Consider the following 26,120-nt stretch of genomic DNA (forward strand, 5'->3'; position numbering starts at 1 on the left):
GTCTTACCAAAAACCAGAACACTATTTCTGACTTCTTTTTCTTTTCTCTCTAGTTTGCTTTTAAATATTTCTTAAATTCATCCCCTGTTCTCCATCCCCATTGCCACTACTTTACCCTAGGATTTCGTGACCTTGGCACTATTGACATTTTTTGCCCCAAAATTCTTTGTTCTGACTGTCTTGTATATGGTAGAATATTCTGCATCTCTTCTGGCTTTCACTCACGGGCTATCAGTAATGGCATCCCTTAAGTCATGTCTCTAATCTTTGTTAAATATCCCCTAGAAGTCAAAATCATCCCTAGTTGAGAAACAGGCTCTTATCCCTACTAGCACCATCATGCCTTGCCTCAGTATTGCAGTAAGTAGTCTTCTCACACGACTTCTGTGTCTGCTCTTACCTCCTTCCCATCCTGTTTCACAGTGTCATTAACATTTTTGATAATGTAAACTTTCCCATATTAAAACTCTTAACTGTTTCCTGGCTTCCATGGGTTTTGATATGATGTCTGAAATCATCCTGTGGCCACAGAGGCCACCTATAGCACCTTTGAAGCCCCCAGTTACCTTTTAGCCATATCTCATTTGCTCCCACTCTCCATGCTCCAACCATACTGAACTTCTCCCAGTAGCAAAAGTACCACATTCTTTTAAAAAAAATTCTGTACCTTAACATGTTCTGTTCTTTCTGCCTATGACAGTCTTGTCTCTTCATTTACTTCAGTGATACCTCTTCATCCTCTAGGTCTCCCTAAAGATAGCTTTTTAGGGGAAATTCCATGGGACTGTCTAAGCTAGGTTAGGCTTCTTACCCTTTACCAGAGCAGCTTGTGTAGTGTTCATGGTGGTCACAGCTGGTACTTATTAGAGATCATCCAGCTCTGCTATCAGCAACTCGAGTATCCTGTTAATTTCTGATTAGCAAATAAATATTTGATGAATTGAACTCTAATCTCCTCCAGAATGGTGTTTGTCATCATTTTTGTAATCCTCACTTTTTTTTCAAATAGTGGGTGTTCAAATTGTTGAATGATTGTTTGATCTCTAGTGAAGTGTATTTTATAGCATCAAATAAAAGGATATTATACTCACAATCTAGAAAACGAATCTCCAGGATTAGAATTTTGGTTGCTGGTTATGTGATTGTCCTTTTCTGGTCTTTTCAATGTTGTTAGTAGGGAAATTTATCTGCTGTAATTGTGCCACTATGAAATGGACTAAAAATGTGTCATTATATCCTTATTTTCCATTTGACACTTACATAATAAACATTTGCCTTGAAAATGAGGTGGAAAAGTCTATTAGGATTAGGAAATCTTATGAAAATATGTTATATATTTAAAAAATTGCATGTGTTAGTGAATAAAATATTCTAATTGCATAGTTTTGCAATTTTTAAAACTAGCTTTAGAAATAGAAAAAGTTTCTGAAAACAAAAATGTTATATCTTTGAATTAGTAGAGTGCAAGAAACAGATTTTTACTCTGTCCTCTTATGTTCTCTTCTACAAGTAACTCAGATTGTGTCTTACAGGAGGCAAAAAAATGGCAAGAGAGAAAAGAAGCCCTGGAGGCTGTAGAGGTACTAGTGAAAAACCCCAAACTGGAAGCAGGCGATTATGCGGATCTAGTAAAAGCATTAAAGAAGGTAAAATGAAAACTTTCAGCATTGATTGCTAACAACCGTCCAGGCCATTGAATTTTTCTTTATCAGTTTGGGTAGCAGTAGAAATTTCTTTTCCCTACACATAGTGCAATGGGAGAAGTCAATCAAAAGCCATAATAAAGTAAAAAGAAATTTAATTTAGTGGTTAAAGTGAGAAGTTAACTTCAGTTGTATAAATTAACCTGAAATGTGTTTTTAAAATTTGATACTATCTATGTTTATACACAAATAAACCAACTTCATATCCGTATTAGGTTGACTTCACAGAAGTAAATCAAAAATGTGGAAATGGAAAAAGAATGCTGTTGAAGAATAAGATACAGGCAGATCCCTTCTCCCTCCATCATAATCTCTTCTTTCTGTTGTCTAAGTCAAGTAATTCCCTTTAATTTCCCATTTTCTTCCTTAATGAATGTCATGAAAAACTATTCATTTTGAAATTCCTTAGGATATTCCTGAAGTTATTTCTTGAGCTATCTTCTTGGTGGCAGTGGTGGTGGTGGAGTGTGTGTTTATGTGTGTGTGTGTGAAAGAGACTGAATTGCTGACTCATTGCCCTCTGGGCCCACAGAAGCTAGGACCCTACACCAGGTCTCCCACCTCGATGTCAAGAACGTAATGACTTGAGCCATGACTGCTGTCTCCCAGAAGCTGGAGTTGGGCCAGGAGCCAGGAATAGAACCCAGTCACCTTTATATTGGACTCAGGCATCTTAACTGCTAGGCTAAATGCCCATCCCAAAGCTGTCTTTGAGTTAGCACCTCACTTAACATAGTCTTGGGTTTTCTTGTTTTCATAGGTTATTTGTAAGATGCCTCTTACCCGTAACTTGTTTGACTTTAATTCCTTATAGGTAGTGGTTGATAACTATTTTTTTTATCTTGAGATTAAGATTTGGGCTTCAGAATGTTTTATTACATATTCTTAAGACTTCTTATATGGCGTTAGTCATTTTTCACTTTTAGTCTTTGTGCCTTTTTCCTCTTTAATTACTACCTGCAGTCAACATAGTTTTCTTTTTTTTTTTTTTTTTTTTTTTTTTTGCCCATAATCAAAACTTTATTGAAAAACTGACATCAAAATAGGGGAAAGCTTGTATACCTTATAAAATCAAACAAAATTACATTATCTTAGTAGATTCACTAGAATCACTGAACTTATGATAAGGCTTTCTGTGAGAACACAAATCCAGGAGTTTGTGTGGGTCACTAGTGTTGCTTTCTTCTAAAGGAACAGCCTTCTGTGAGTCGGGCCTTCCCTCCTGTAGGCTGGCACAAAACTGTGGAGCAGCCTACACAAAGAACCACTGTTTGGGCATGGCTGAAAACCGTGGTGATCTTGTAGCAACCTGGGCATTTTACGTCCATAAAATAAGAATTCGGACTTTGAACTAGCCGTTTCTTCTTATGTTTCTTCTTTTCCTCCTCCAAAGAGGGATGGAGTAAATCTCTAGCCAAGGGCATGTCGGCGGTCCGCGAGCCCGGCGCCTCTCGCTGGTTCTGGCTACTCCCCTAGTTTTCTGAACATAATAATTCACAGTGGGTTTAACTGATTATTGCCTGTCAACAATGTGTTTGTGTTTTAACTGTTAATACTAGTTAAAGATAAATACTAACTGATAATTACTTCAAAGTACATAGCATTTTAATGCTATGGTCCTGATTTATGAGAGAAGAGATAGTACTTTTCATTATTGAAAATTTCCAAATGTTTAGAATAAATTGAGGTTATAATCTAAAACTTTATTTCCCAGTCTAAGATAGAAGTCACTGAGAAAACAGAAGTCATTAATTTTTTCTTATCTGGAATAAAGTACCTTACATACATTATTTTCTGAAAAATAGCATTTTTCTGTTTTCCCGTTCTGATTTCCCAGTTTAATATAACTTGTTAAGTCAAACTAGGATATATGATAATGCATGTGATCACAGGTACTATGTTAGGGTATTTCATTTGTTGCTCATCTATAAGTTCATTCAGCCTTTGCCATTTTAGATATAATAGATTCACAAAATCTTCATTAACATTACCTTAGTATCATGAGTGTCTATAGATTTAGCTCCCACTGGTTACTGCTGAGTGAGTAGGAAGAGGAAACTTCCTAAGAAAGAGATGGAATGATAGCTTATAATTAGGGCCATATAACAAAAACCACATTTTGAGCTGTATTTAAAAAAACACTGATGTCCAAATCCCATTCCAGATTCATTGAACTAGAATTTCTTGGAAAAGAGTCTGGCATGTTTTTAATAACCATTGCTAGAATATACCGTATAGTTTTAGATGCCAAATATGAAGTCTAGCATCTAAATTATATCCAAGTATTCTGGTAAGTAAAAATAACCAGAATGTTTACAAATGCTATTAACAAGTTCAGTACAACTTAATGGAATTGGTTTTCTCCATAGACTTATAGTAATTACAGATTTAACAAAATATTCATGAAGTATCTGATCTCATCAGGAAAATGGGCTTATCATACCATGGGTTCAGAGGATGAATATCCTTTAGTACAGCGGGCAAAAGCTTTGGAGTCAGAACTATCCTGGACTTGAATCACGCCCTGCTATATGCTAGCTACATGACCTTGGCCATATTAACCTCTAATTTTTGAAATTGCAAAACTAAAACTGAGATGATAATTGTATCTATCTCACAGGGTTTGGGTGAAAACTAGATGTAAAAATGGTTATGAAGCACCTGCAAAATAGTGTTGCTTAGTTTGTCTTTAATAAATGTTAGTCTCTTAATCCTTATTCCTCAGCACTTAAGGAATGTAAATAGGTGCCAGCTAGACCTTACTTGTGGGCTACATATTAGGAGTTGTGTAAGGTGCTTCTGCTTATGGAACTAAGGGACTGGATAAATTTTAAAGTAGAATGTAGATGTTACTTCTGGGGAAAGAATGAAAAAACAGCAGTTTAGGGGAATTTATAAGCAGTGCAACTTTCCAAGACCATCTTACCCCAGGAAGGAGCCCAGTAATAGTTACTTTCTTGCTTAATTGATACAGATGCCTCTACTACCCATGAGTGTAGCGAAGTGCTGGGCTTTATGGATTGTATCATAGGACGACATAGTGTAAACTGTGGTGGAAGAGAATCTGCTAAGAGACTCTCAATGCAATCAGATCTGAATGCATCACTCGATGACTAAAATGTCTGAGGTCACAAGCTCCCTCAGAGGAGTTGTATGTGCAATTTAGAATCCCCATGGATTTCCCGAAAGCACCTACAGCAGTTTGTTTTCTTTCTTTTGAAAATTTATTTATTTGAAGGTCTGAATTAGAGAGAGGGAATGAGAGATAGATTGTCCATCCAAATTACAGCAGTTTCTACTGGTGCTCCTTGGGTGTTAATACTAGCTGCTGTTCTGTGGTATCTCAGAGTATACTCTTTTGGTTTCCCTGCCCCAAAACAAAATCATGAGACCTCCAGCTTCTCTACTGTTGTTAGAATCTTCTACAGTTGTGCAATGCTGACAGCCCAGACTGCCACTACTGGAGAACTAACAATTTTAAGCTGTGGTTTTATGTATGTTTTATTGGTAAAACTTTAAATTAGGAATTTAAACATAATGAAAGGAGGCTCCTAAATTTGCCATTATCGAAGAGAAATCTTTCCTCTTTTGTCGGAAGCAGAATTGGTCATCCATTAACATAAGAGTTCGAGAATACATTTTTTTTTATGTTCAAAATCCTTTTTTTTTTTTACTATTTTTAAACTTATATTTAGTAAATATAATTTTCCAAAGTACAGTTTATGGATTACAGTGGCTTTTTCCCCCCCATAACTTCCTTCCCACCTGTACCCCTCCCATCTCCTGCTCCCTCTCCCATTCCATTCACATCAAGATTCATTTTCAATTATCTTTATATATAGAAGATCGATTTGATATATATTAAGTAAAGATTTCATCAGTTTGCACCCACACAGAACATATTTTTCAACATTCTTCTACAGAGTCATGGCAGTTTTTCTTTTTTCTCTCCTTTTGTAGGTTGTAGGAAAGGACACCAATGTCATGTTGGTAGCTTTGGCAGCAAAATGTCTTACAGGCCTGGCTGTTGGGCTAAGGAAGAAATTTGGACAATATGCAGGACATGTAAGTAACATTCCTTTTTGTATGCAAATCAATAAATTATAAAAAATGGCAAACTAGTTTGCTTTATGCTTTAAAGAAACTCTCTGGCTTTTTTTTTTTTTTTTTTTTTTAAGATGTATGTATTTGAAATCAGAGTTACAAAGAGAAACACAGAGAAAGAGCTCCTCTGTCCACTGATTCACTCCCCAAATGACCACAATAGCCAGGACTGGTCCAGGCTGAAGCCAGGGACCAGCAGCTTCATTTGGGAGGCAAGGGCCCAAGTATTTGTGCCATCATGTCTGCTTTCCCAGGTGCATTAGCAGAGAGCTAGATTGGAAGTAGAGCAGCAGGGTCTCTAGCTGGCACTCATATGGGGTGCCAGTATCACAGGTGGCAGCTTAACCACCTACACCACAGTACCAGCCCCTTGGAATAAATTTTTATATTTTAAGTAAAGCGAATTTCTTGTTAAGTTTTTTTTTAAAGATTTATTTATGTATTTTAAAGGTAGACTTATAGAAAGGCAGAGAGAGAGGGTCTTCCATCTGTTGGTTCACTCCCCCCAAAATGGCTGCAATGGCCAGAGCTGTGCCAATCCAAAGCCAGGAGCCAGGTGCTTCTTCCAGGTCTCCCACGTGGGTGCAGGAGCCCAAGGACTTCGGCCTTCTTCCACTGCTTTCCCAGGCCATAGCAGAGAGCTGGATCGGAAAAGGAGCAGCCAGCACTAGAACCGATGCCCATATGGGGTGCCGGCGCTTCAAGCCAGGGCGTTAACACACTGTGCCATTTGATTTCCTAGAATGACTCAAGAGTTTCTAATAATCCATAATCATGTGTCAGTGTATATTGTGAAATTAATATCTAGCCTCACTGGAGCTGTGGTATTTGGAAATTGCTTACTTACAGCATTAAAAATACTTTTAGAGAACTTAGATGAAAAAAAGACATGATCAAAAATAAGTAAATCATGATTGGCTTATTGTAAGGGAAATAAAAAGATGGGCTTGTAAAATATTTAGACAAGTAAATAATAAATTAGAACAAAATTACAGGTTTTTAATAGTAATATGAAATCCATATTGTATATGCTATGAATGTATTAACTAGCTTTTGGTTCATTTTTTGATACTTATTAGGATATTTTATACTACTGTATTAAAAATAGCTTTTCATGGGGCCAGTGTTCTAGCGAAACCGGTTAAGCTGCTGCCTTTAATACTGGTACCCCTAAATGGTGCCTGTTTGAGTCCTGGCTGCCCCATGTCAAATAAAGCTCCCTGTTCGTGACCTGTGAAAGGGACCAGAGAAGGCCCAAATGCTTGGATGCCTGCCACCCACATGGGAGACCTGAATGGAGCTACTGGCTCCCAGCTTCAGCCTGGTCCAGCACTGGCTGATGCTGCCATCAAGGGAATGAAACAGCACATGGAAGCTCTTTATCTCTCTGTCTCTTCCTCTCTCTGTAACTCTTTGAAAAAATAAAGAAAAAAAAATTTTATTTTTGACAGAGTGGACAGTGAGAGACACAGAGAGAAAGGTCTTCCTTTTCCGTTGGTTCACCCCCCAAAGGCCACTGCGGCCAGCGTGGTGCGACCGGCGCACTGCGCTGATCCGAAGCCAGGAGCCAGGTGCTTCTCCTGGTCTCCCATGCAGGTGCAGGGCCCAAGGACTTGAGCCATCCTCCACTGTACTCCCAGGCCACAGCAGAGAGAGAACTGGACTGGAAGAAGAGTGACCAGGACAGAATCTGGCGCCCCGACCGGGACTAGAACCTGGGGTGCTGGCGCCGCAGGCAGAGGATTAGCCTATTGAGCCACGGTACCGGCCAAGAAATATTTTTTAAAAATAGCTTTTCGAGGTAGAAAGCAATTTTTAAAATCCATTTTGTTTTACTAACTCATCGTTGGATAATTATCTGGTCCTCTAGTTTGAGTGCTGATTCTGGCTTTGTTTCACTTTGTTGTGCTCTGTAGTTTGGAGGCTTTTTTTCTTTCTTTAAAACTTTAAAACATGTGCTGTGGTTCAAATATGTTAGTGGCTGGCATGTTTGGTTTTATTTTCTTTATTTATAAACTTTTGGGTAATACTTACGAAACTGAATCTTAGCTTTCTACCCATTAAAATATCCTGATTTTCAAAGGACTAACTCCTAGTATTATAAAGTGAGTCTTCAATTTTTGCTGACACACAGTATTTGAAAATCAGTTTAGGGGCTGGTGCTGTGACACAGTGGGTTAACGCCCTGGCCTGAAAGCGCTGGTAACCCATGAGGGCACCGGTTCAAGACCCGGCTGCTCCTCTTCTGATCCGGCTCTCTGCTGTGGCCTGGGAAAGCAATGGAGGATGGCCCAAGTCCTTGGACCCCTGCACCCACATGGGAGACCCGGGGATAGCTCCTGGCTCCTGGCTTTGGATCGGCACCGCCCCAACCGTTGCAGTCAGTTGGGGAGTAAACCATCGGATGGAAGACCTCCCTCTTTCTCTCTCTTTCTCTCTCTCTCTCTCTCTCTCTCTCTCTGGATAACTCTGACTTTCAAATAAATAAATAAATCTTAAAAAAAAAGGAAGTCACTATATATAATTTATATTAACATTTAATGAACTAGTAATAGCTTAAAAGATAAAATACAAGTTTTTAAAAATTTTATCCTCACTGATAAACAGGACTTCACTAAGAAGGTAAATTCTGAACCAAATTGCTATAATTTCTTTTTTTATTGGTGTGGTAAAAGAATAAGAGACATCCCAGTACAGTGAGGTTTATCAGAATCTTGGGTGGTAGGAAGAAATATATGCTATACCAGTTTCCCTAGCCTGAGTCCACCTCATTAAGAATCATTTTGTCTACTGAGAGATTTTACTGATAGAAATTGTTACATGGTTGTATTTTAGGTAGAGGCAGAAAATAGATTCAGAAACTCTGCCACAGAGGTACAAAATGAGAGCTCTTGATTATCTCTACATAAGATTTTTGTGCCCTTCAAGAAAGGAAATAGCTTTTTTTTTTTTTCCTAGGGTGGGAGGTGGATAAAAAGAGAGCTCCTGTCTACTAATTCACTCCCCAAATGCCTGTAAAGGCTGGAGCTGGTTCCAGGAGTTGGGAATGTAATCTATGTCCCCAGGAGAATGACAGGAACCCAATTACTTGAGCCACCACCTCAGTGCTTCCCATTGTGCATTCGCAAGAAGTTGGAGTCAGGAACCAGAACTAGGAATCAAACCCAGGCATTCTGATGTGGGATACAGGTGCCCTTAACCACTATAATAAATACCTGCTCCCAGTGAAAGACTCTTTTTTTTTTTTTTTTTTTTTTGTAAGGTCAATTTATTATTTGAAAGGCAGAGTTACAGAGAGAAATGAAGGCAGAGAGAAAGAAGTCTTCCATCTGCTGGTTCACTCCTCAAATGGCTGCAGCAGCCAAAGCTGGGCTGATCCGAAGCCAGAAGCTTCTTCCAAATCTCCCATGTGGGTGCAGGGGCCCAAGGACTTGGGCCATCTCCCAGTGCTTTCCTAGGCCATAATAGAGAGCTGAGTCAGAAGGGGAGCAGCTGGGACTCTAACCACAGCACCAGCACCCCCTGCCTATTTTTTTTTTTTATTAAAGATTTATTTATGGAAGACTTAACTTGAATGTTCTTTTTTTTTTTTTTTTTTTGATGTTTGTTTCTTTGATAGAATCAAGATAATTTTTAAAATAATAGCTTTACCAAGATATAACCCATATAGTAAATTTTGTCTTTGTTAAGTAGATAATTGAGTGATTTATTTAGTGGTTGTGTAACTATCACCGCTAATTCCAGAACATTTTTTGTATCTCAAACCCCACACCTATTAGGAGTCACTCCCGTTCTTTTCTACCCCTAGGCTTTGGTAACCACTAATGTACTTTCTATGTCTATAGATTTGGCATTTCATATAAAATTTGTGATTGACTTCTTTCATTTAGCATATGGTTTTTAAAGGTCATTCCTTTCCATTGCCAAATACTAGTCCAACTGTTCTCTTTCATAGGTTGTGCCAACCATTTTGGAGAAATTCAAGGAGAAGAAGCCTCAAGTGGTACAAGCCTTGCAGGAGGCAATCGATGCAATCTTCCTTACTGTAAGTTGACGGTGTGAGCATGTGGTTTTATTTAATGTACCTTTTGTCAGTGTGGTATTTTGATTGTTCTTCAGAATTAAAAACTCATCTCAATGACCACATTTTCTTTCTGAAGACCACACTACAGAACATCAGTGAAGATGTTTTAGCAGTGATGGATAATAAAAATCCAACTATCAAGCAGCAGACATCTCTTTTTATTGCAAGAAGCTTCCGTCACTGCACTGCTTCTACACTGCCAAAGAGCTTGCTGAAGCCCTTTTGTGCTGCTCTTCTTAAGGTATAGACTCTGTGAAATTGGGGAAACATCTTATACTGAAACAAGTTATTTTTTCTTCTAATGATGTATGGTGATTATTTTACTTCAGATTTAGATTATGATCTGGTGAGGAGCAGAACCTCTGCGACTTTGGAAATTGAATCCAAATTCTTATCATTGTCTGTGTTCCTATTCCTGACGGAACCACAAATTAGCTCCATGATTCCACCAACTGTTGTTTCTTACATGGCCCACATATTGGTGTTCAGCTGGATCTGGCCATGCATAAGCATCAGATTTGTAGTATAGTCATAAGTTGCTTAACATAGAGTGTACTTAACACAAATTAAAATGGCTACAATATCACTAGGAAACACAATTTTATAGGACTGCTATTATATGTTTGGTCTGTCATTACCTGAAATGCATTCAGTGGTTCCTGACTTTATTTAAGAAAATATTAACTTGTTAAATGGGTAACCAGAGCTTTCCTTAACTCCAAAAGAATTTGTGAAAGACGGTTAACTGGCAAAGGAAAGCTACAATTAGCTACAGCAAATTGTAAACCGCAGATTCTTTATCCAACAATGATGAACCTCAATTAATATCAGGAATACTTAAAATGCCTTAGGTTCAGATCCTTTTGCTTATTTCTGGACTATAGCACATCAACGATTCTGCTCCTGAAGTCAGAGATGCTGCATTTGAAGCATTGGGAACTGCTTTGAAGGTGGTTGGTGAGAAAGCAGTAAACCCATTCTTAGCTGATGTGGACAAACTCAAGCTGGATAAGGTAGGTTAGTAATGGGTTGTGATAAAACTGGACAACAGTCCTGTCTGTTTGCCTGGTTTCATCTCTGGGTAATTAAAGTACTGGTATCCTTTTGATCAGAATTTCTCAGGTGTTTTTTTTGTTTGTTTGTTTGTTTGTTGTTGTTTTTTATCGCCATTCACATTAGAAAAGAAATTTTAGGGGCCTATGCTGTGGTGCAGCGGGTTAAAGCCCTGGCCTGCAGCACCAGCATCTCATGTGAGCACCGGTTTGAGTCCTGGCTGCTTTACTTCTGGTCCACCTCTCTGCTATGGCCTATGAAAGCAGTAAAAGATGACCCAGATCCTTGAACCCCTGCACCCACGTAGGAGACAAGAAGCAGCTCCTGGCTCCTTGCTTCAGATCAGCTCAGCTCTGGCCATTGCAGCCATCTGGGGACTGAGCCAGTGGATGGAAGACATCTCTCTGTAACTTTGTCTTTCAAATAAATAACTCTTTTTTTTTTTTTTTTTTTTTGACAGGCAGAGTGGACAGTGAGAGAGAGAGAGAGAGGTCTCCCTTTGTCGTTGGTTCACCCTCCAATGGCCGCTGCGGCCGGCGCACTGCGCCTATCCGAAGGCAGGAGCCAGGTGCTTCTCCTGGTCTCCCATGGGGTGCAGGGTCCAAGCACTTGGGCCATCCTCCACTGCACTCCCTGGCCATAGCAGAGAGCTGGCCTGGAAGAGGGGCAACCGGGACTAGAACCCGGTGTGCCGGCGCCGCTAGGCGGAGGATTACCCTGCTGAGCCACGGCGCCGGCCCATAAGATAACTCTTAAAAAAAAAAGGAGAGCCAGCGTTGTGGTGCAATGGGTTAAAGCCCTGGCCTAAAGTGCTGACATTCCATATGGGCACCGGTTCTAGTCCTGGCTGCTCCACTTCCAATCCAGCTCTCTGCTATAGCCTGGGATAGCAGTAGAAGATGGCCCTAGTCCTTGTGCCCCTATACCCGTGTGGGAGACCCGGAGGAAGCTCCTGGCTCCTGGCTTCCGATCACCACAGCTCTGGCCGTTGTGGCCATCTAGGGAGTGAACCATCAGATAGAAGACCTCTCTCTCTGTCTTTGCCTTTCTCTGTAACTCTGTCTTTCAAATAATCTCTACCTCTCTCTCTTTCAAATAAATAAAATAAATCTTTAAAAAAAAAAAGAAAGAAAGAAATTTTATACACATACACAATTGGAATCAGTTTTGAGTACTTTCTCTTTTCAGTTTTGATTTATTTCATTCTCTACTGGTCATTCAGTCCTACAGTTAGGAAACATAGCTTCTGAAGATTTAAATTTCATCCTAGGCTATAGTGGTGATATTATTAGAAATGTCTTTCAGAGTATAACCAGAAAGTTACTGAGTAATCTATCTATAAAGGTGAAAACAGTGTTGTAAGAAAAGTGTTTCTAATATCTTAGAAATTATCTGTCTAAGAATGTCTTCCATCAAAAATGTTATTGTAAGTTATTAAAATCCTAATTTCTGAAGAAATAAAATATTACATTAGTATATACCCACTGCCAAGAAAGTGTATAATCTATCTTCATTGAAAACTTTTCTCTCTGAATTCTCATGTATAGTTGTGATTTTGAAATGACTTAATAAGTAGTAATATAGTGGTTATGTTTGAGAATTGTGCTAAATAATGTTTGCTTCTCTTTCATTCTGTAGATCAAAGAATGTTCAGAGAAAGTAGAACTGGTACATGGTAAGAAAGCTGGACCAGGAGCTGATAAGAAGGAATTCAAACCTGTACCTGGAAGGGCTGCTGCTTCAGGGGCTGCAGGAGATAAGGACATGAAGGACATTTCAGCACCCAAACCAGGACCCTTAAAAAAGGCACCTGCTACTAAGGTTAATAGATATTTTGAAATTAGAATTTAGTAAAGTTCTCAGGCTCTCATGGTGGTGCTTCCATTTATGACTTTGAGAAATGAATTAATTGATCACATTGAAAATACAGAAGAACTTTTGTTAATGAAGACATCATAGTATTCCAATAATACATTTGGTGAACTTTAATAGATACAAAAATAGAAATAAAGATATGGGAGTGCTTTTTTCCCCCATAAACATAAAATTTACTGTCTTAACCTTTTTCAAGTGTATAGTTGAGTATTATTAAATATGTTCATAATGTACAACCATTACTACCATCTAGTTCTATAGCTGAAAGTCTGTACCCATTAAACAGTAGCCCCTTATTCTTTCCTTACCCTAGCCCTTGGTAACCATTGTTTTTCTTTCTGTTTCTATGAATTTGACTACTTTAAGTGCCACATATAAGTAGAATCATTGGTATTTGTCTTTTGGGGACTGGCCTGTTTCACTTAGTATTAGATCCTTAAGGCTTATCCATTTTTCTTACTACAATGTATTTTCCTTTTGTTTCTCTAAACCCTTCCATGTCCAAGCTAGCTGGTCTTCTCTTATTAAGAGGAATTCTTTTTTTAAAAAAAAAAAAAGGGTGGGGGTGGGGGTGGGGGAGGTAAGCAGGCAATTGCTCTCTATTCCTGTTTTGAAAAGGTAAGTGGGAAAGCATCAGCATCTAACCCAGTGACCCAGCTAGGAATGGAATGAAAAATCAGTCAATTAAAATATACATCTGCTAAAAAAGATAAATAGGAAGTATGTTAATTGAAGTTACTCTCTATAAGAAAATGTCTGCACAGGGAAGGATCCAGAAAGGTATTCTAGTTAATCAAAGAGTACAGGATTTTCCATTTTTAGGGTTAGAAAATATTCAGATCTCTTAGTGGGCTTGTTTCTATGAACCAACAAAAACCATATTGCTGATATGAAGCGGCAGGTATTAAACATTTCCATTTATTTAAAAACCATTAATTTTGCTAATGGCACCTTAATATCTTGGAATTTATTCAAGGGAACATTTGTTTCAGAACAGATCTGGATGTTGAAGAATAACTTGATCCTTTATCATCCCATCCCATCTTTTCTTTTTAGGTTTTGGGCATTTCTTAACAAATACCCAAAATAGGTAGAAGGAACAATGTAAGCAGTGATGTACATTGCCATAATGTTGTGTACTTTGTTAATTTTTAAAATTGGGATGAAATTAACTTAAATGAAGACTTTAATACAATGTTAGCACTGGTACAATAAAAAGTATGACCAACTAAAGTTTTATTTCAGAGTTGCCAGGATGGTTCAAGATTAATATTATAATTTCTAAGTTTATAGATAAAAAGAAATCTAACTTCAGATATTGAAAGGGAATATAATGAATTTCAACATGTCTTTTTTTTTTTTTAAGAGATTATATATTTGAAAGGCAGAGTTATAGAGAGTGAGAGAGAAAGAGAGAGAAATCAATGTCCCATCTGTTGATTCACTTCCCAGATGGCTGCAATGGCCAGGAATGGGCTGAAACTAGGAGGCTGGAACTCCATCTGGATCTACCATATGGGTGGCAGGGGCCTATGTACCTGGGCCATCTTCTGCTGCCTTCCCAGACACATTAGCAGGGAACTAGATAAGAAGTGGAGCAGCTGGGACTCAAATTGGCACTCATATAGGATGCTGGTATTGCAGGCAATAGCTTGAATATGCTGCCCCCACAGTGCCAGCCCCTTGACATATCTTCTTTTTTAAAATATTTATTTATTTGAAAGATAAAGTTACAGAGAGTGGGAGAGACAGAGAGAGAAAAAAAAGAGATCTTTCATCTGCTGGTTCACCCCCCCAAATGACAGCAACAACCAGGGCTGAGTCAGGCCAAAGCCAGGAGCCTGGAACACATCTGGTTCTCCGACATGGATGTCAGGGGCCCAAATACTTGTGCCACCTTCCACTGCTTTCCCAGGTGCATTAGCAGAGAGCTGGATTGGAAGTGGAGCAGCCAGGACTTGAACTGGTGTCCAATTGGTGCAGGCAGTAGCTTATTGCAGGCAATGGCTTAACCCCCTGTACCACAGTGCAGGCCCCATCAACATATCTTCTTGATAAAAATTTTTAACCATATAGTTCTCAGGTCATTATATATTGTGCCTCAAACTCATTAAACCATAGAAAGTTGAGACCTACAAGATTTGATTTCTTTTTTTGCTGGGTTCTATAACATACAATTAATATTATTTAGCTTACTGAAAATAAATAGGGACCAGCACTGTGGCACAGTGGGTTATAGCCCTGGCCTGAAACACCGGCATCCCATGTGGGTGCCAGTTCTAGTCCTGGCTGCTCCTGTTCCAATCCAGCTCTCTGCTATGGCCTGGGATAGCAGTGGAGGACTGCCCAAGTCCTTGGGCACCTGCATCAATGTGGGAGACCCAGAGGGAGCTCCTGGCTCCCGGCTCCTGGCTTCTGGCTTCGGATTCGGATTCGTGCAGCTCCAGCTATTGCTGCCATCTGGGGAGTGGGCCAGTGGATGGAAGACCTTTCTCTCAGTCTCTACCTTCCTCTGTAACTCTGTCTTCCAAATAAATAAAATAAATCTTAAAAAAAAAAAAAAAGAAAAAGAAAAAATTGTCTCAGACAGGTATTCCCTTGATTGCTATAGTCTGGCAAACCAAAAGCCAGCACACATCATACTTAATGAAAGTACTAAAATATTCCTTTTTTTTTTTCCCCAGATTTATTTTATTTCTTTGAAAGGCAAAGTTAGAGAGGGACAGAGGCTTCAACCTGGCCCAGCACTGGCCATTGGTGGCCATTTGGAGAATGAACCAGCAGATAGAAGATACCTGTCTCTCCCTTTGTCTCTGTAACTCTGACTTTCAAAATAAATAAATGAATCTTTAAAAAAAAAAAAAAGAATGCTGCTGGTACTGTAATTGTTTTATAATGATCTGTGCTTAGGTAGAAGAATATAGTGAGAGGTATTAATACTTAGGAGAGGCAAAAGTGTCATTTTTGTAGGTTATATGACCATATACTTAAAACAGAAGTCACCTGAAAAACTAAAACAAAAGAAAGATTCATGGCCGGCACTGTGGTATAGTGGGCTGATCCTCGGCCTGTGGTGCCAGAGTCCCGTATAGGGGCCGGTTCATGTCCTGGCTGCTCCTCTCCAGATCCAGCTCTCTGCTTATAGCCTGGGAAAGCAGTGGAAGATGTCCTAAGTTCTGTATACTCTCTCTGTACCTGCGTGGGAGACCTGGAAGAAGCTCCTGGATCCTGGCTTTGGATCAGCCCATCTCCGGCCATTGCAGCCATTTGCGGAGTGGACCAGCCCTCTCTCTGTAACTCTACCTCTCAAATAAATAAATAAAATCTTTAGAAAATGAAAGGAGGCCGGCGCCGCAGCTCACTAGGCTAATCCTCCGCCTGTGCTGCCGGCACACCGGGTTCTAGTCCTAGTCGGGGCGCCAGATTCTGTCCCGGTTGCCCCTCTTCCAGGCCAGCTCTCTGCTGTGGCCCAGGAGTGCAGTGGAGGATGGCCCAAGTGCTTGGGCCCTGCACCCCATGGGAGACCAGGAGAAGCACCTGGCTCCTGGCTTCAGATCAGCGTGGTGTGCCGGCCGCGGCAGCCATTGGAGGGTGACCCAACGGAAAAGGAAGACCTTTCTCTCTCACTGTCCACTCTGCCTGTCAGGAAAAAAAAAAAAAAGAAAAAAGAAGAGAAAAGGAAAGATTCAATTAGATGATTATTTTCAACGTAACTGGACAAGTAACTGCTGTTGCTATAACAGCCCCTCTTTTCCTTGCAAATTCTACTCACATACATAGATTTCAAAATTTTTTGCACTGAAATAAACATTTAATTCCAGTTGTTTTTTTTTTTTTTTTTAACAAACTTTTGAAGTACCCTTGAATATTCTCCTGAAAACAGGATAACTTAGGGTTAGGTACTGAGTAAGTATTATGATTCTGTACTGATGTAGGAAAGGTTGAGACATTTGAAGGCATTAGGATGTCATTCTCAGTTTAGTCTGTACCTTCACTGTGATTCTAGTCTATCATTTTTGTTTCTTTGATCTTGTAGCTTATTCTGGATTAGAGATTCTTAATATGGGTTCTATAGATTACCCCTGGATGATCTCCAAATGGTCTGTCCACTCTTAAAACCTAAATTCTATGGACGTGAAAAACTGTTTATTTTGGGTTAGTTCTTCAGTTTAATCAAATGTTCAAAGGGGATCAGAGACCCAAAAAGGTTTAAGAATTTTTTAAATCCTTAAGCTGTTTAAGTTTTTAAAAATTGTTTTTAGGCTGGTGGGCCACCTAAGAAGGGGAAACCAGCTGCACCAGGAGGCACAGGGAGCACCGGAACCAAGAACAAGAAAGCACTGGAGACCAAAGAAATAGTGGAGCCCGAGCTCTCGGTCAGTGTTACGTGCTATGTCTGAAACTTGGGAAATGGTGGGAAATTGAGACCTTTGAGATTTCAGGTCTGTCTTTGCTGGGTTCTGTATCATGCAGTCAGTTTCTTTTGGCTTAGTGACACTGCCTTAGACAAGCTTCCCCTTTAGGTCAGTAGGAAATGCATAGAAGTCTCATACACAATAACATACCTATGGGAGTGTTCCTTTGGTTTTGGTTGGGGTATTTGTACATTCTTGCCATCTGTTTTCTTGAGCAGTTCCTAATTTTAGGGTATTGTTGTATCTTACAGGTAGAAGTATGTGAAGAAAAAGCTTCAGCTGTCCTTCCCCCTACCTGTATACAGCTGCTAGACAGCAGCAACTGGAAGGAAAGGCTGGCCTGTATGGAAGAGTTCCAGAAGGTAGGGGTGCAGGGATGAGTGGAATGGCAAAGAAAACCCAATTATATGGAAGCAGTGTAGTTGACAGTTGAAGGATTTGTCCTAATTGCTGTTTTGTAACCAGTGAACTTGTTTCATAGTGATAACTGAAGAGGACATAGGGGTTTTTCTCTTCATGTATAGCTGTATCGTGGTGTTGTCTTTCAACATCTACATTCTGTGGCTTTTATAAGCTCATAACTTAGTAGTTATTCAAGAAAATTAGGTTATTATTCTGAATTATAAAGTTTAGATGAATTTTTAAATTATGATACTTGCTCATAGACTTACTAAGCAAGCAAATCTTTCCACTTAAACCTCTCCTCATCTATTTCTGTGTTTCCCCCTTTGTTGTGATTCCTTGTTAAAACAAACATTACCTGTTGGTTTGAGAAACACTTGAAAATCTGTTGAAATGGCGTGTGTGGTAGCTACTTTTGGCATAGACCATGTGATTCTAATAAGAAAGTCGTGTGGAGAACATGAAAGAGCACTGGGACTTGAGGACAGCGGCTTCCAGTCCTATATCTGCTGCTCATTTGCTTTAGACCTGAGTTTGTGCATCTTTGAAATGTAACACTTCACTACTTCTAACCTACTGTACTTCACTATGTTTTTAGGAAAATCAAGTAAGAATACACCTATGGATAAGCAGTTTCTGCCTGCCACATACTATGCAAATGAAAGTGGTTACTGTTATTTTCCTTGGAGCAAATTATTTGTGAACTCCTGAAATGTGAAATAAGAGTTTTCAATGATTTTAATATAACAGCCCTTTATCAAAGCATCTAGATTAAGAAATCATTATAACAAAAACTGTATATACTCTCTCTATAACCTTCTTTAATTCTATTGGTCCGCCTCCTTTAAAAGTAACTACTTACCTTTTAAAAAAAAAGTAGCAACTTACTTGGTTTGGGTATTGACTGTTCCTTTGGAATTAATTTTTAACATTTTAATTCTTATTCTCTTATTTCACTTCAAGGCTGTTGAACTAATGGACCGAACTGAAATGCCATGTCAGGCATTAGTGAGGATGCTGGCCAAGAAACCTGGATGGAAAGAAACTAATTTTCAGGTACATTTAAAATTTTTTTTTGTTTATTTGAAAGAAAGAGAGGCAGATAGGCACAGAGAGAGCTTCTGTTCACTGATTCACTCTCTAGATGTCTGTAAACAGAAACAGAGCTCTTACTTGTAAGTTTATTCCTCAAAATCTACAGGGACTTTTACTGGGCCTGTGCTGAAGCCAGAAGCTGGAAACTCAGTCCAGATCTCTCATGTGGATAGTTGGAATCCAGCTACTTGACCCGTCATTGCTGCCTCCCAGGATCCACGTTAGGAAGCTGGGTATCTCCCAGTACACTGTTGTAGGACACTGGCATCCTAACCTGCAAATAACCACTAGGCTAAATGCTTGCCCCAATTTTCAGAGTTTTTGTTTTTTAAAAATTTATTTATTTGAGAGACAGGAAGTTCATATCTATTGATTCACTCTCAAATACCTACAATGTCTGAGGCAGGGGTGGGGGTGGGTGGGCATATAGGACAAAGCCAAGAGCCAGGAATTTAATCCAGGTCCCTCACCGGATGGCAGGAATATAACTATTTGAGCCATCACTCTTGCCTCCCAGGGTTCACTTTAGCAGGAAACTGAAATCAGGAGCCAGAGCTCATTTTAAACCTAGGCATTCAGTGCCAGTGTGGAATGTAGACATCCTACCTAGTGGCCTAACTGCTCAACCAAATATCCACCACTCTAGGTGTTTCTCAGTTGGAGATACAATGTCTTTTATTGAAATAATTTCTACTACATCATCCTGTGTAGTAATACAAAGATACAATTTTGAAAGAACAGTGGAATTTGTTCACTTTTGATTAAACAGAAAATACAATTTTATGTAATTAGGAGTTTACCTATAAATATATGTGCAGCTTGTATAATTTATATGCATTTTTCCTCAGTATTTAGGCCTAAAAGCCCTCTATTCTGAATTTATATAATCAAGGGTGAGATAGGAAACAGTGAGATAACTTTCTTATTTATTTGAGTGGAAAGTAAGAGTAGTCTTTAAATTGCCAATGAAAATTTACCACCTAGTCAGTTTTTTTTTTAGAAAACTTTTATTTAATAAATATAAATTTTGAAAGTACAACTTTTGGATTATAGCGGTTTTTCCCCCCATAACCTCCCTCCCACCTGCAAACCATCCCATCTCCTGCTCTCTCTCCCATCCCATTCTTCATTAAAATTCATTTTTAATTATCTTTATATACAGAAGATCAACTTAGTATTACTAAGTAAAGATTTCAACAGATTGCCACCTAGTCAGTTTTATAGTCTCAGTAATTGATAATAGAGCTGAAATTGAACATTATTACATTATTAGCCTAAATAGTGATTTTTTTTTCAAAGATTTATTCATTCCTTTGAAAGAGTTACACAGAGAAGGAGAGGCAGAGAGAGAGAAAGGAAGAGGTCCTCCATCTGCTGGTGCACTCCCCAGTTGACCGCAGCAGCCAGAGCTGTGAATCTGAAGCCAATAGCCTCCCCCAGATCTCCCACACAGGCGCAGGGTCTCAAGGAGTTGGGCCGTCTTCTGCTGCCCACCCCAGGCCATAGCAGAGAGCTGGATCGGAAGTGAAACAGCCAGGACTTAAAACCGGTGTTTTCTGTCTTTATGGATTCCTCTCTCCTAGACATTTTATACAATGGATTCATACAATATGTGGGTTTTTGTGTGTGGTTTCCACTGAGCATGTTTTCAAAGCTCACCTACCATATTGTACCATGTATCAGTTCTTAGTATTTATTGTGCCAAGTAATATATTCCACTGTATTGACAGACCACACTTTATTTTTCTGTTCATTAGTTGTGCATTTGGGTTGTTTCCACTTTTTAGTTATTGTAAATAATGCTGCTGTAAGTATTTGTGAACAAGTTTTTATGTAAACATGTGTTTTCATTTCTCTTGGGAATATACAGAATTGCATGGGATAATTTTTTGAGGATCTGACAAACTGTTTTTTGAAGTGACATCAGCATTTTACATTCATACTAGCAATATATTTGTATGAGAGTAAAGATTTTTGAAAAAAAAAAAGTTTTAAAGATTTTTGTATTTATTGTATGGCAGAGATACAGCGAGAGATATCTTCTATCTGCTGGTTCACTCTCCAAATGGGCCAAGCCAAAACTATAAGCCAGGAGCTTCTTCTGTGTATCCTTCGTGGGTGCAGGGGCCCAAGAACTTGGGCCATCCTCCACTGTTTTCCCAGGCACATTAGAAAGGAGCTGGATTGGAAATGGAGCAGCTGGGACTCAAACTGATGCCCATATGGGATGCTGGCACTGCAGGCAGTGGCTTAACCTATTGTGCCACAGCAGTTAGTCTCACAGCCCTGAAAGTTTTTCTACATCCTTGCCAATATTTAGTTTTCATCTTTTTTCTAATCATCTTAGATAGTATCAGCTATACTCTCATTATAGTTGTGATGCAGTCATCAGAGCCTCTGGTCAGTAGCTTAGTAGTTAGCTAGTGAATGGGCAGAGATGTTCTTCAATGACTGTAACCAATATGTCTTCCGCCCTTTGCCAGAGCTATCTGTGTATGTCTGTTAAGCTTGTTTTCAATGCTCTAGCACTTTACAACTTTACCTTGGTCTTCACTTCTTGCTTACACAGGATGTGATGGTAAGCCAGAGTAAGAGGTCAGGACCATTCCAGTTCTTTCCTAGGCCTACACACAGCCTTGAATATGCACACATCCTTCTAGATGCTTGGGAATATATGGGAGCCTTTCAAAGTCATCTGTGGATATTTTATTCCCTAGATCTTCCTTTAAAGTTTGTTACCAAGCTCTTTTGTCTGTTGTTAAACAGATGTCAGTGATTGTCTGCAACAAACTCCTTAGTAATAGTGCTTTTCCTCTGAGCTAGCCAGAATCAGGTCAAATAACAAGCAAATCCTTCAAATCAAGCTTTCTCAGGAAGGTGTAAGACAAGTCAAATAATGATAATGCTTTGGATTGGAACTTTAAAAAAAAACAGATTTATTATTTTTTATTTTAAAGGCAGAGTGACAGAAAGAGAGATCTTCTGTTCACTGGTTCAACTGAATGGTTGGCAATGGCCAGGGTTGGGCCAAGCTGAACCAGGAGCCTAGAACTTCATCCTGGTCTCCTGTACGGGTGTTAGGGGCCCAAGCAACTGGGCATTCATCTGCTCCCTTCCCAAGTGCATGAGTGAGAAGCTGGATCAGAATCTGAGCAGCCAGGACTCAAACCCTCTGATATAGGATGCCAGTGTCAAACAGCAGATTAACCTCTGCTGCCACACACGAGCCCTGCTTATTTATGTTTTTAAACATTAAGTGGTATGGTGTTTTCCCCTCTCTTCACTATCAGTTGGCTTCATTAATAGAAAACAGGATGATAATTATTTTGCTTTTTTATTTAACATTCTGATTCTAGTTTGCATGTGTTATCAGCTCTTTCTTACTGTATTATATCTTTGGGCTGCTGTTAATATAAGTAAATAAATAAATGTCTTTATTTACTCACCAGTTTATAATATTTGTCCTTGTTCAGGTGATGCAAATGAAGCTTCACATAGTTGCTTTGATTGCCCAGAAGGGAAATTTTTCTAAAACTTCAGCTCAGATTGTATTAGATGGCCTTGTAGACAAGATTGGAGATGTGAAATGTGGGAACAATGCAAAAGAAGCTATGACAGCAATAGCTGAGGCTTGTATGTTGCCATGGACAGCTGAACAGGTTAGTGACACAGAGCTCTCTTTCCCTAAGCTTTTCCAATTTTTCTACAAATTTTTTATTTAAACTTGGTAGATTAGTTTGTGAATAAAACCATTCTCGAGTAAAACTGATTTCTTTGGTGGTATTTTTGGTTTGTGTTTGTTTTTTCCCCAATTTTATTTGAAAGGCAGAGGCAGATGGAGAGTGCTCTCCCACTGTGGTTCACTCTCCAAATGCCTACAGTAGCCAGGCCTGAGCCAGGCTAAAACCAGGAGCCTGGAACTCAACCCAGATCTCCCATGTTGGTGGTAAGGTCCCAAATAGTCCTAAGCTTTCATCTCCTCCTCCCAGGGTATACATTAGTAGGTAGCTGAAACAGAAGTGAAGGAGCCAGGGCCCAGACCAGGCACTCCAACATGGGATGCAGGTGTCCCAAGCAGCATCTTAACCACTGTGCCGAACACCTGCCCCAAGACCATTTTTTATATTGCATTTTTTACCTTTAATAATATACTATTTCCTGATAATGAAAATTTATCTTAGTCAAGAATATTCTGTAGAAAATGACAGCAATTTCTTTCTAAGACAATATTTTTTTAAAGATTTTATTTATTTATTTGAGAGAGTTACAGACAGTGAGAGGGAGTGACAGAAAGAAAAGTCTTCCTTCTGTTGGTTCGCTCCCCAAATGGCCGCAACAGCCGGAGCTGCGCCGATCTGAAGACAGGAGCCAGGAGCTTCCTGCGGGTCTCCCACACGAGTGTAGGGGCCCAAGGACTAGGACCATCTTCTACTGCTATCCCAGGCCATAGCAGAGAGCTGGATTGGAAATGGAGCATCCGGGACTAGAACCATATGGGATGCTGGCACCACAGGCAGAGGATTAACCTACTGTGCCATGGCGCAGGCCCCTTCCTAAGACATTATAATCCAAATTGATCACTAATGATAAGTTTTAACAGTCCAGTATGCTTTTATTATTATTATTTCACTTTATGTATGTTAAATCTTTCAAGACATTCTTAGAGTTGTTTTAGCGTTGGAAAATCATGTTCAACTCATATCTTCCTTAATGGCATGCTGTTTTTCTGTAAGAAATATGAGAGAAAACACTGATAAGTTGTTTTTTTCCCCATGCCAGGTTATGTCAATGGCTTTTTCACAGAAGAATCCCAAGAATCAGTCAGAAACTCTGAATTGGCTGTCAAATGCAATAAAAGAATTTGGTTTTTCTGGGTAAGTCAGGATGAAACCAAGTGGAAAATAATCAGATGTTTCTAATTGTGATTGTATTTGTCATGCTCTCTTCTGCTTATGTCTGAAGAGCTAGAACTGTGTTGTCTAACCTGTATAAAAGGAAGCAGCCTTTGCTCTCAAAAGTCTGTGCCGGCATGTGTTTCTGCATTTTAATATCTGCTAAGCAAGTGCTCTGCATTAACTTTCCTCAATTATTAATAGTTGTCCCACAGAAAAGCCAGTTCCAAAGATTTCTAGTCAGATACATTTGGGAATTACTATAAATAATCACATTTGTAGAGACCCACAGTACATTTTGGGGAATTAAATGCTCTCAGAAGCAATACAGGAGCTTACCTAACTTTGTTGTACTACTATTTCTCGAACAAATTTGCACATAGAAGACAATTGCTTATTTTATGCATTAAAATTTTACAGAGCTTAGCTTATGTTAGTCTCTCTCTCTTTTCAAACAATTTATTGGAAAGGCAGAGTTACAGAGAAGTGAAGAGACAGAGATCTTGCCATCTAATGGTTCACTCCCCAAATGACTGAAACAGCCAGAGCTGGGCCAGTCTGAAGCCAGGAGCTTCTTCTGGGTCTCCCACTTGGGTGTAGGGGCCCAGGGACTTTGGCCATCCTCCCCCGCTTTCCCAGGCACATTAGCAGGCAGCTGGATCGGAAGTGGAGCAGCAGGAACTGAAACCAGCACCCATATGGGATGCTGGCACTGCAGGCAGCTGCTTTACCCACTATGCCACAGCACTGGCCCCGAGCTTTCATTATTCAAAGCACTTTTCAAATACTAATTCTTTTGATTTAAACCTTATAAAAACCATATGAAGTATTATTTTATTCCCATTTATTTTATTTTTTTGACAGGTAGAGTTATAGACAGTGAGAGAGAGAGAGAGAGACAGAGAGAAAGGTCTTCCTTCCGTTGGTTCACCACCCAAATGGCCGCCACGACTGGAGCTGCGCCTATCCGTAGCCAGGAGCCAGGTGCTATCTCCTGGTCTCCCACATGGGTGCAGGAGCCCAAGCACTTGGGCCATCCTCCGCTGCCCTTCCGGGCCACAGCAGAGAGCTGGACTGGAAGAGGAGCAACCGGGACTAGAACCCGGCGCCCATATGGGTTGCTGGCGCCACAGGTAGAGGATTAGCCAAGTGAGCCACGGTGCCAGCCCTATCCCACTTTTATAGATGAGCAAACTAATGCACAGAAAGCTGAAGTAATCTGCCAATATCATAGGTAGGAAAATGGCAGAGCCCAGATTTAAATCCATCACTTCTGATTTCAAGAGAAAATACTAACTTGCTGAGTATCTTGCTGTTCTCTGTGACATGCTTTTTTTTTTTTTTTTTTTTTTTTTTTTTGAGAGTTACACAGCGAGAGGAGAGGTGGGGGTTTGGGGGTCTCCCATCAGCTGGTTCACTCCCCAATTGGCTGCAACGGCCGGAGCTATGCTGATCCAAAGCCAGGAGCCAGGAGCTTCTTCCAGGTCTGCCACGCGGGTGCAGGGGCCCAAGGACTTGGGCCATCTTCTACTGCTTTCCCAGGCCATAGCAGACAGCTGGATGGGAAGTGGAGCAGCCAGGTCTCAATCCGGCGCTCATATGGGATGCCAGCGCTTCAGGCTAGGGCGTTAATCTGCGCCACCATGTTGGCCCTGCCATACTACTTTTTACAACAGACATCTTAATAGCGTTCAAAACAGTGTTCTGATTCTACTGATTAAAGAAGAAACTACTCTAGAAGTTATCATTAAAGCAAAGATGTGTTATGTCAATATCTGTGGTGTCCTTCCTTAGTTGAAGGTATTGTCATAATTTCTTCTTAATTGCATAATTTTTTATGAAATTTAATCTCTTGACATGTCACATGAACTCTGTGTATTTTCTTTTTTTATTCACTTATTCAACAACTCTGGGACCCCCAGCTGGTTTTATCCAAGTTCGTTTCTCCAAATGAGAGAAAAATTCAAATAAGAGAGAAAGATTAAATTCAAGAATGGAAGAAGGATTTATTTAAAAAGATAGATAATCGCTTCTTGGCCTTTTGGCTAAGATCAAGTATAGTATCTGTTCTTACCAGTTTAATTCACACATTCAGACGTGAATCTGGGCAGCCTCATGAGGAGAATTGCACCAAACACCAGTTTGGTTGTCTGCTTTCTTGGGTAGGGCGTGGTATCCTACCTGAATACACAAATGGAGTAGAATTTGGGCAGGACTCAGTGCATGTGGTGATCTCTGGGAAAATTTTCATGGACCTCAGCATTCACATGGGACTCCACATACACGTTCATCCTGGCGTCTTCACGGAGGAGTCCAGGTGCATCATGGGAATGTGGGTGTGCTGAGTTGGCTTATAAGGGTGTGAAATTAGAATCGCAAGGCTGTGCCAAGGAAACTGCTGCAAACCTCTCAGGCCCATTGTCCCACACTAATTCCCTGCCCAGTCCTGAAAAACTGGCTTTTCAGCAGAGGCTAGGACATGAATATACTGGGATAA

General features: G+C 39.8%; 2 protein-coding genes and 1 pseudogene across 5 annotated transcripts in view; 2 read left to right on the forward strand and 1 right to left on the reverse strand.

Annotated features, from left to right (window-relative positions):
• Positions 1-26,120, forward strand: part of CKAP5 (cytoskeleton associated protein 5) — a 112,662-nt gene that overhangs the window by 49,737 nt on the left and 36,805 nt on the right. For all 4 annotated transcript variants that reach the window (XM_008270443.4, XM_051826308.2, XM_002709083.5 and 1 more), the window contains exons 8-18: positions 1,533-1,646; positions 5,664-5,768; positions 9,763-9,852; positions 9,968-10,132; positions 10,776-10,904; positions 12,583-12,765; positions 17,082-17,195; positions 17,486-17,596; positions 18,600-18,692; positions 22,205-22,390; positions 23,511-23,605. In XM_008270443.4, the coding sequence (XP_008268665.1) occupies positions 1,533-1,646; positions 5,664-5,768; positions 9,763-9,852; positions 9,968-10,132; positions 10,776-10,904; positions 12,583-12,765; positions 17,082-17,195; positions 17,486-17,596; positions 18,600-18,692; positions 22,205-22,390; positions 23,511-23,605 (1,385 nt within the window). The remainder of the gene's footprint in view (positions 1-1,532; positions 1,647-5,663; positions 5,769-9,762; positions 9,853-9,967; positions 10,133-10,775; positions 10,905-12,582; positions 12,766-17,081; positions 17,196-17,485; positions 17,597-18,599; positions 18,693-22,204; positions 22,391-23,510; positions 23,606-26,120) is intronic.
• Positions 2,676-3,175, reverse strand: LOC100339454 (small ribosomal subunit protein eS27-like). The gene has a single exon (XM_002709484.5). The coding sequence runs from the start codon at positions 3,125-3,127 to the stop codon at positions 2,873-2,875; it is 255 nt and encodes an 84-aa protein (XP_002709530.1). The 5' UTR covers positions 3,128-3,175; the 3' UTR covers positions 2,676-2,872.
• Positions 25,649-25,766, forward strand: LOC127485369 (U2 spliceosomal RNA; annotated as a pseudogene).

The sequence above is a fragment of the Oryctolagus cuniculus genome, chromosome 1 (genome assembly GCF_964237555.1).
Source record: "Oryctolagus cuniculus chromosome 1, mOryCun1.1, whole genome shotgun sequence".
Lineage (NCBI taxonomy): Eukaryota > Metazoa > Chordata > Mammalia > Lagomorpha > Leporidae > Oryctolagus > Oryctolagus cuniculus.

Excerpts from the sequence above, each read along its gene's own strand:
- LOC100339454 (XM_002709484.5), bottom strand. The coding sequence starts at position 3,127 with ATGCCCTTGGCTAGAGATTTACTCCATCCCTCTTTGGAGGAGGAAAAG.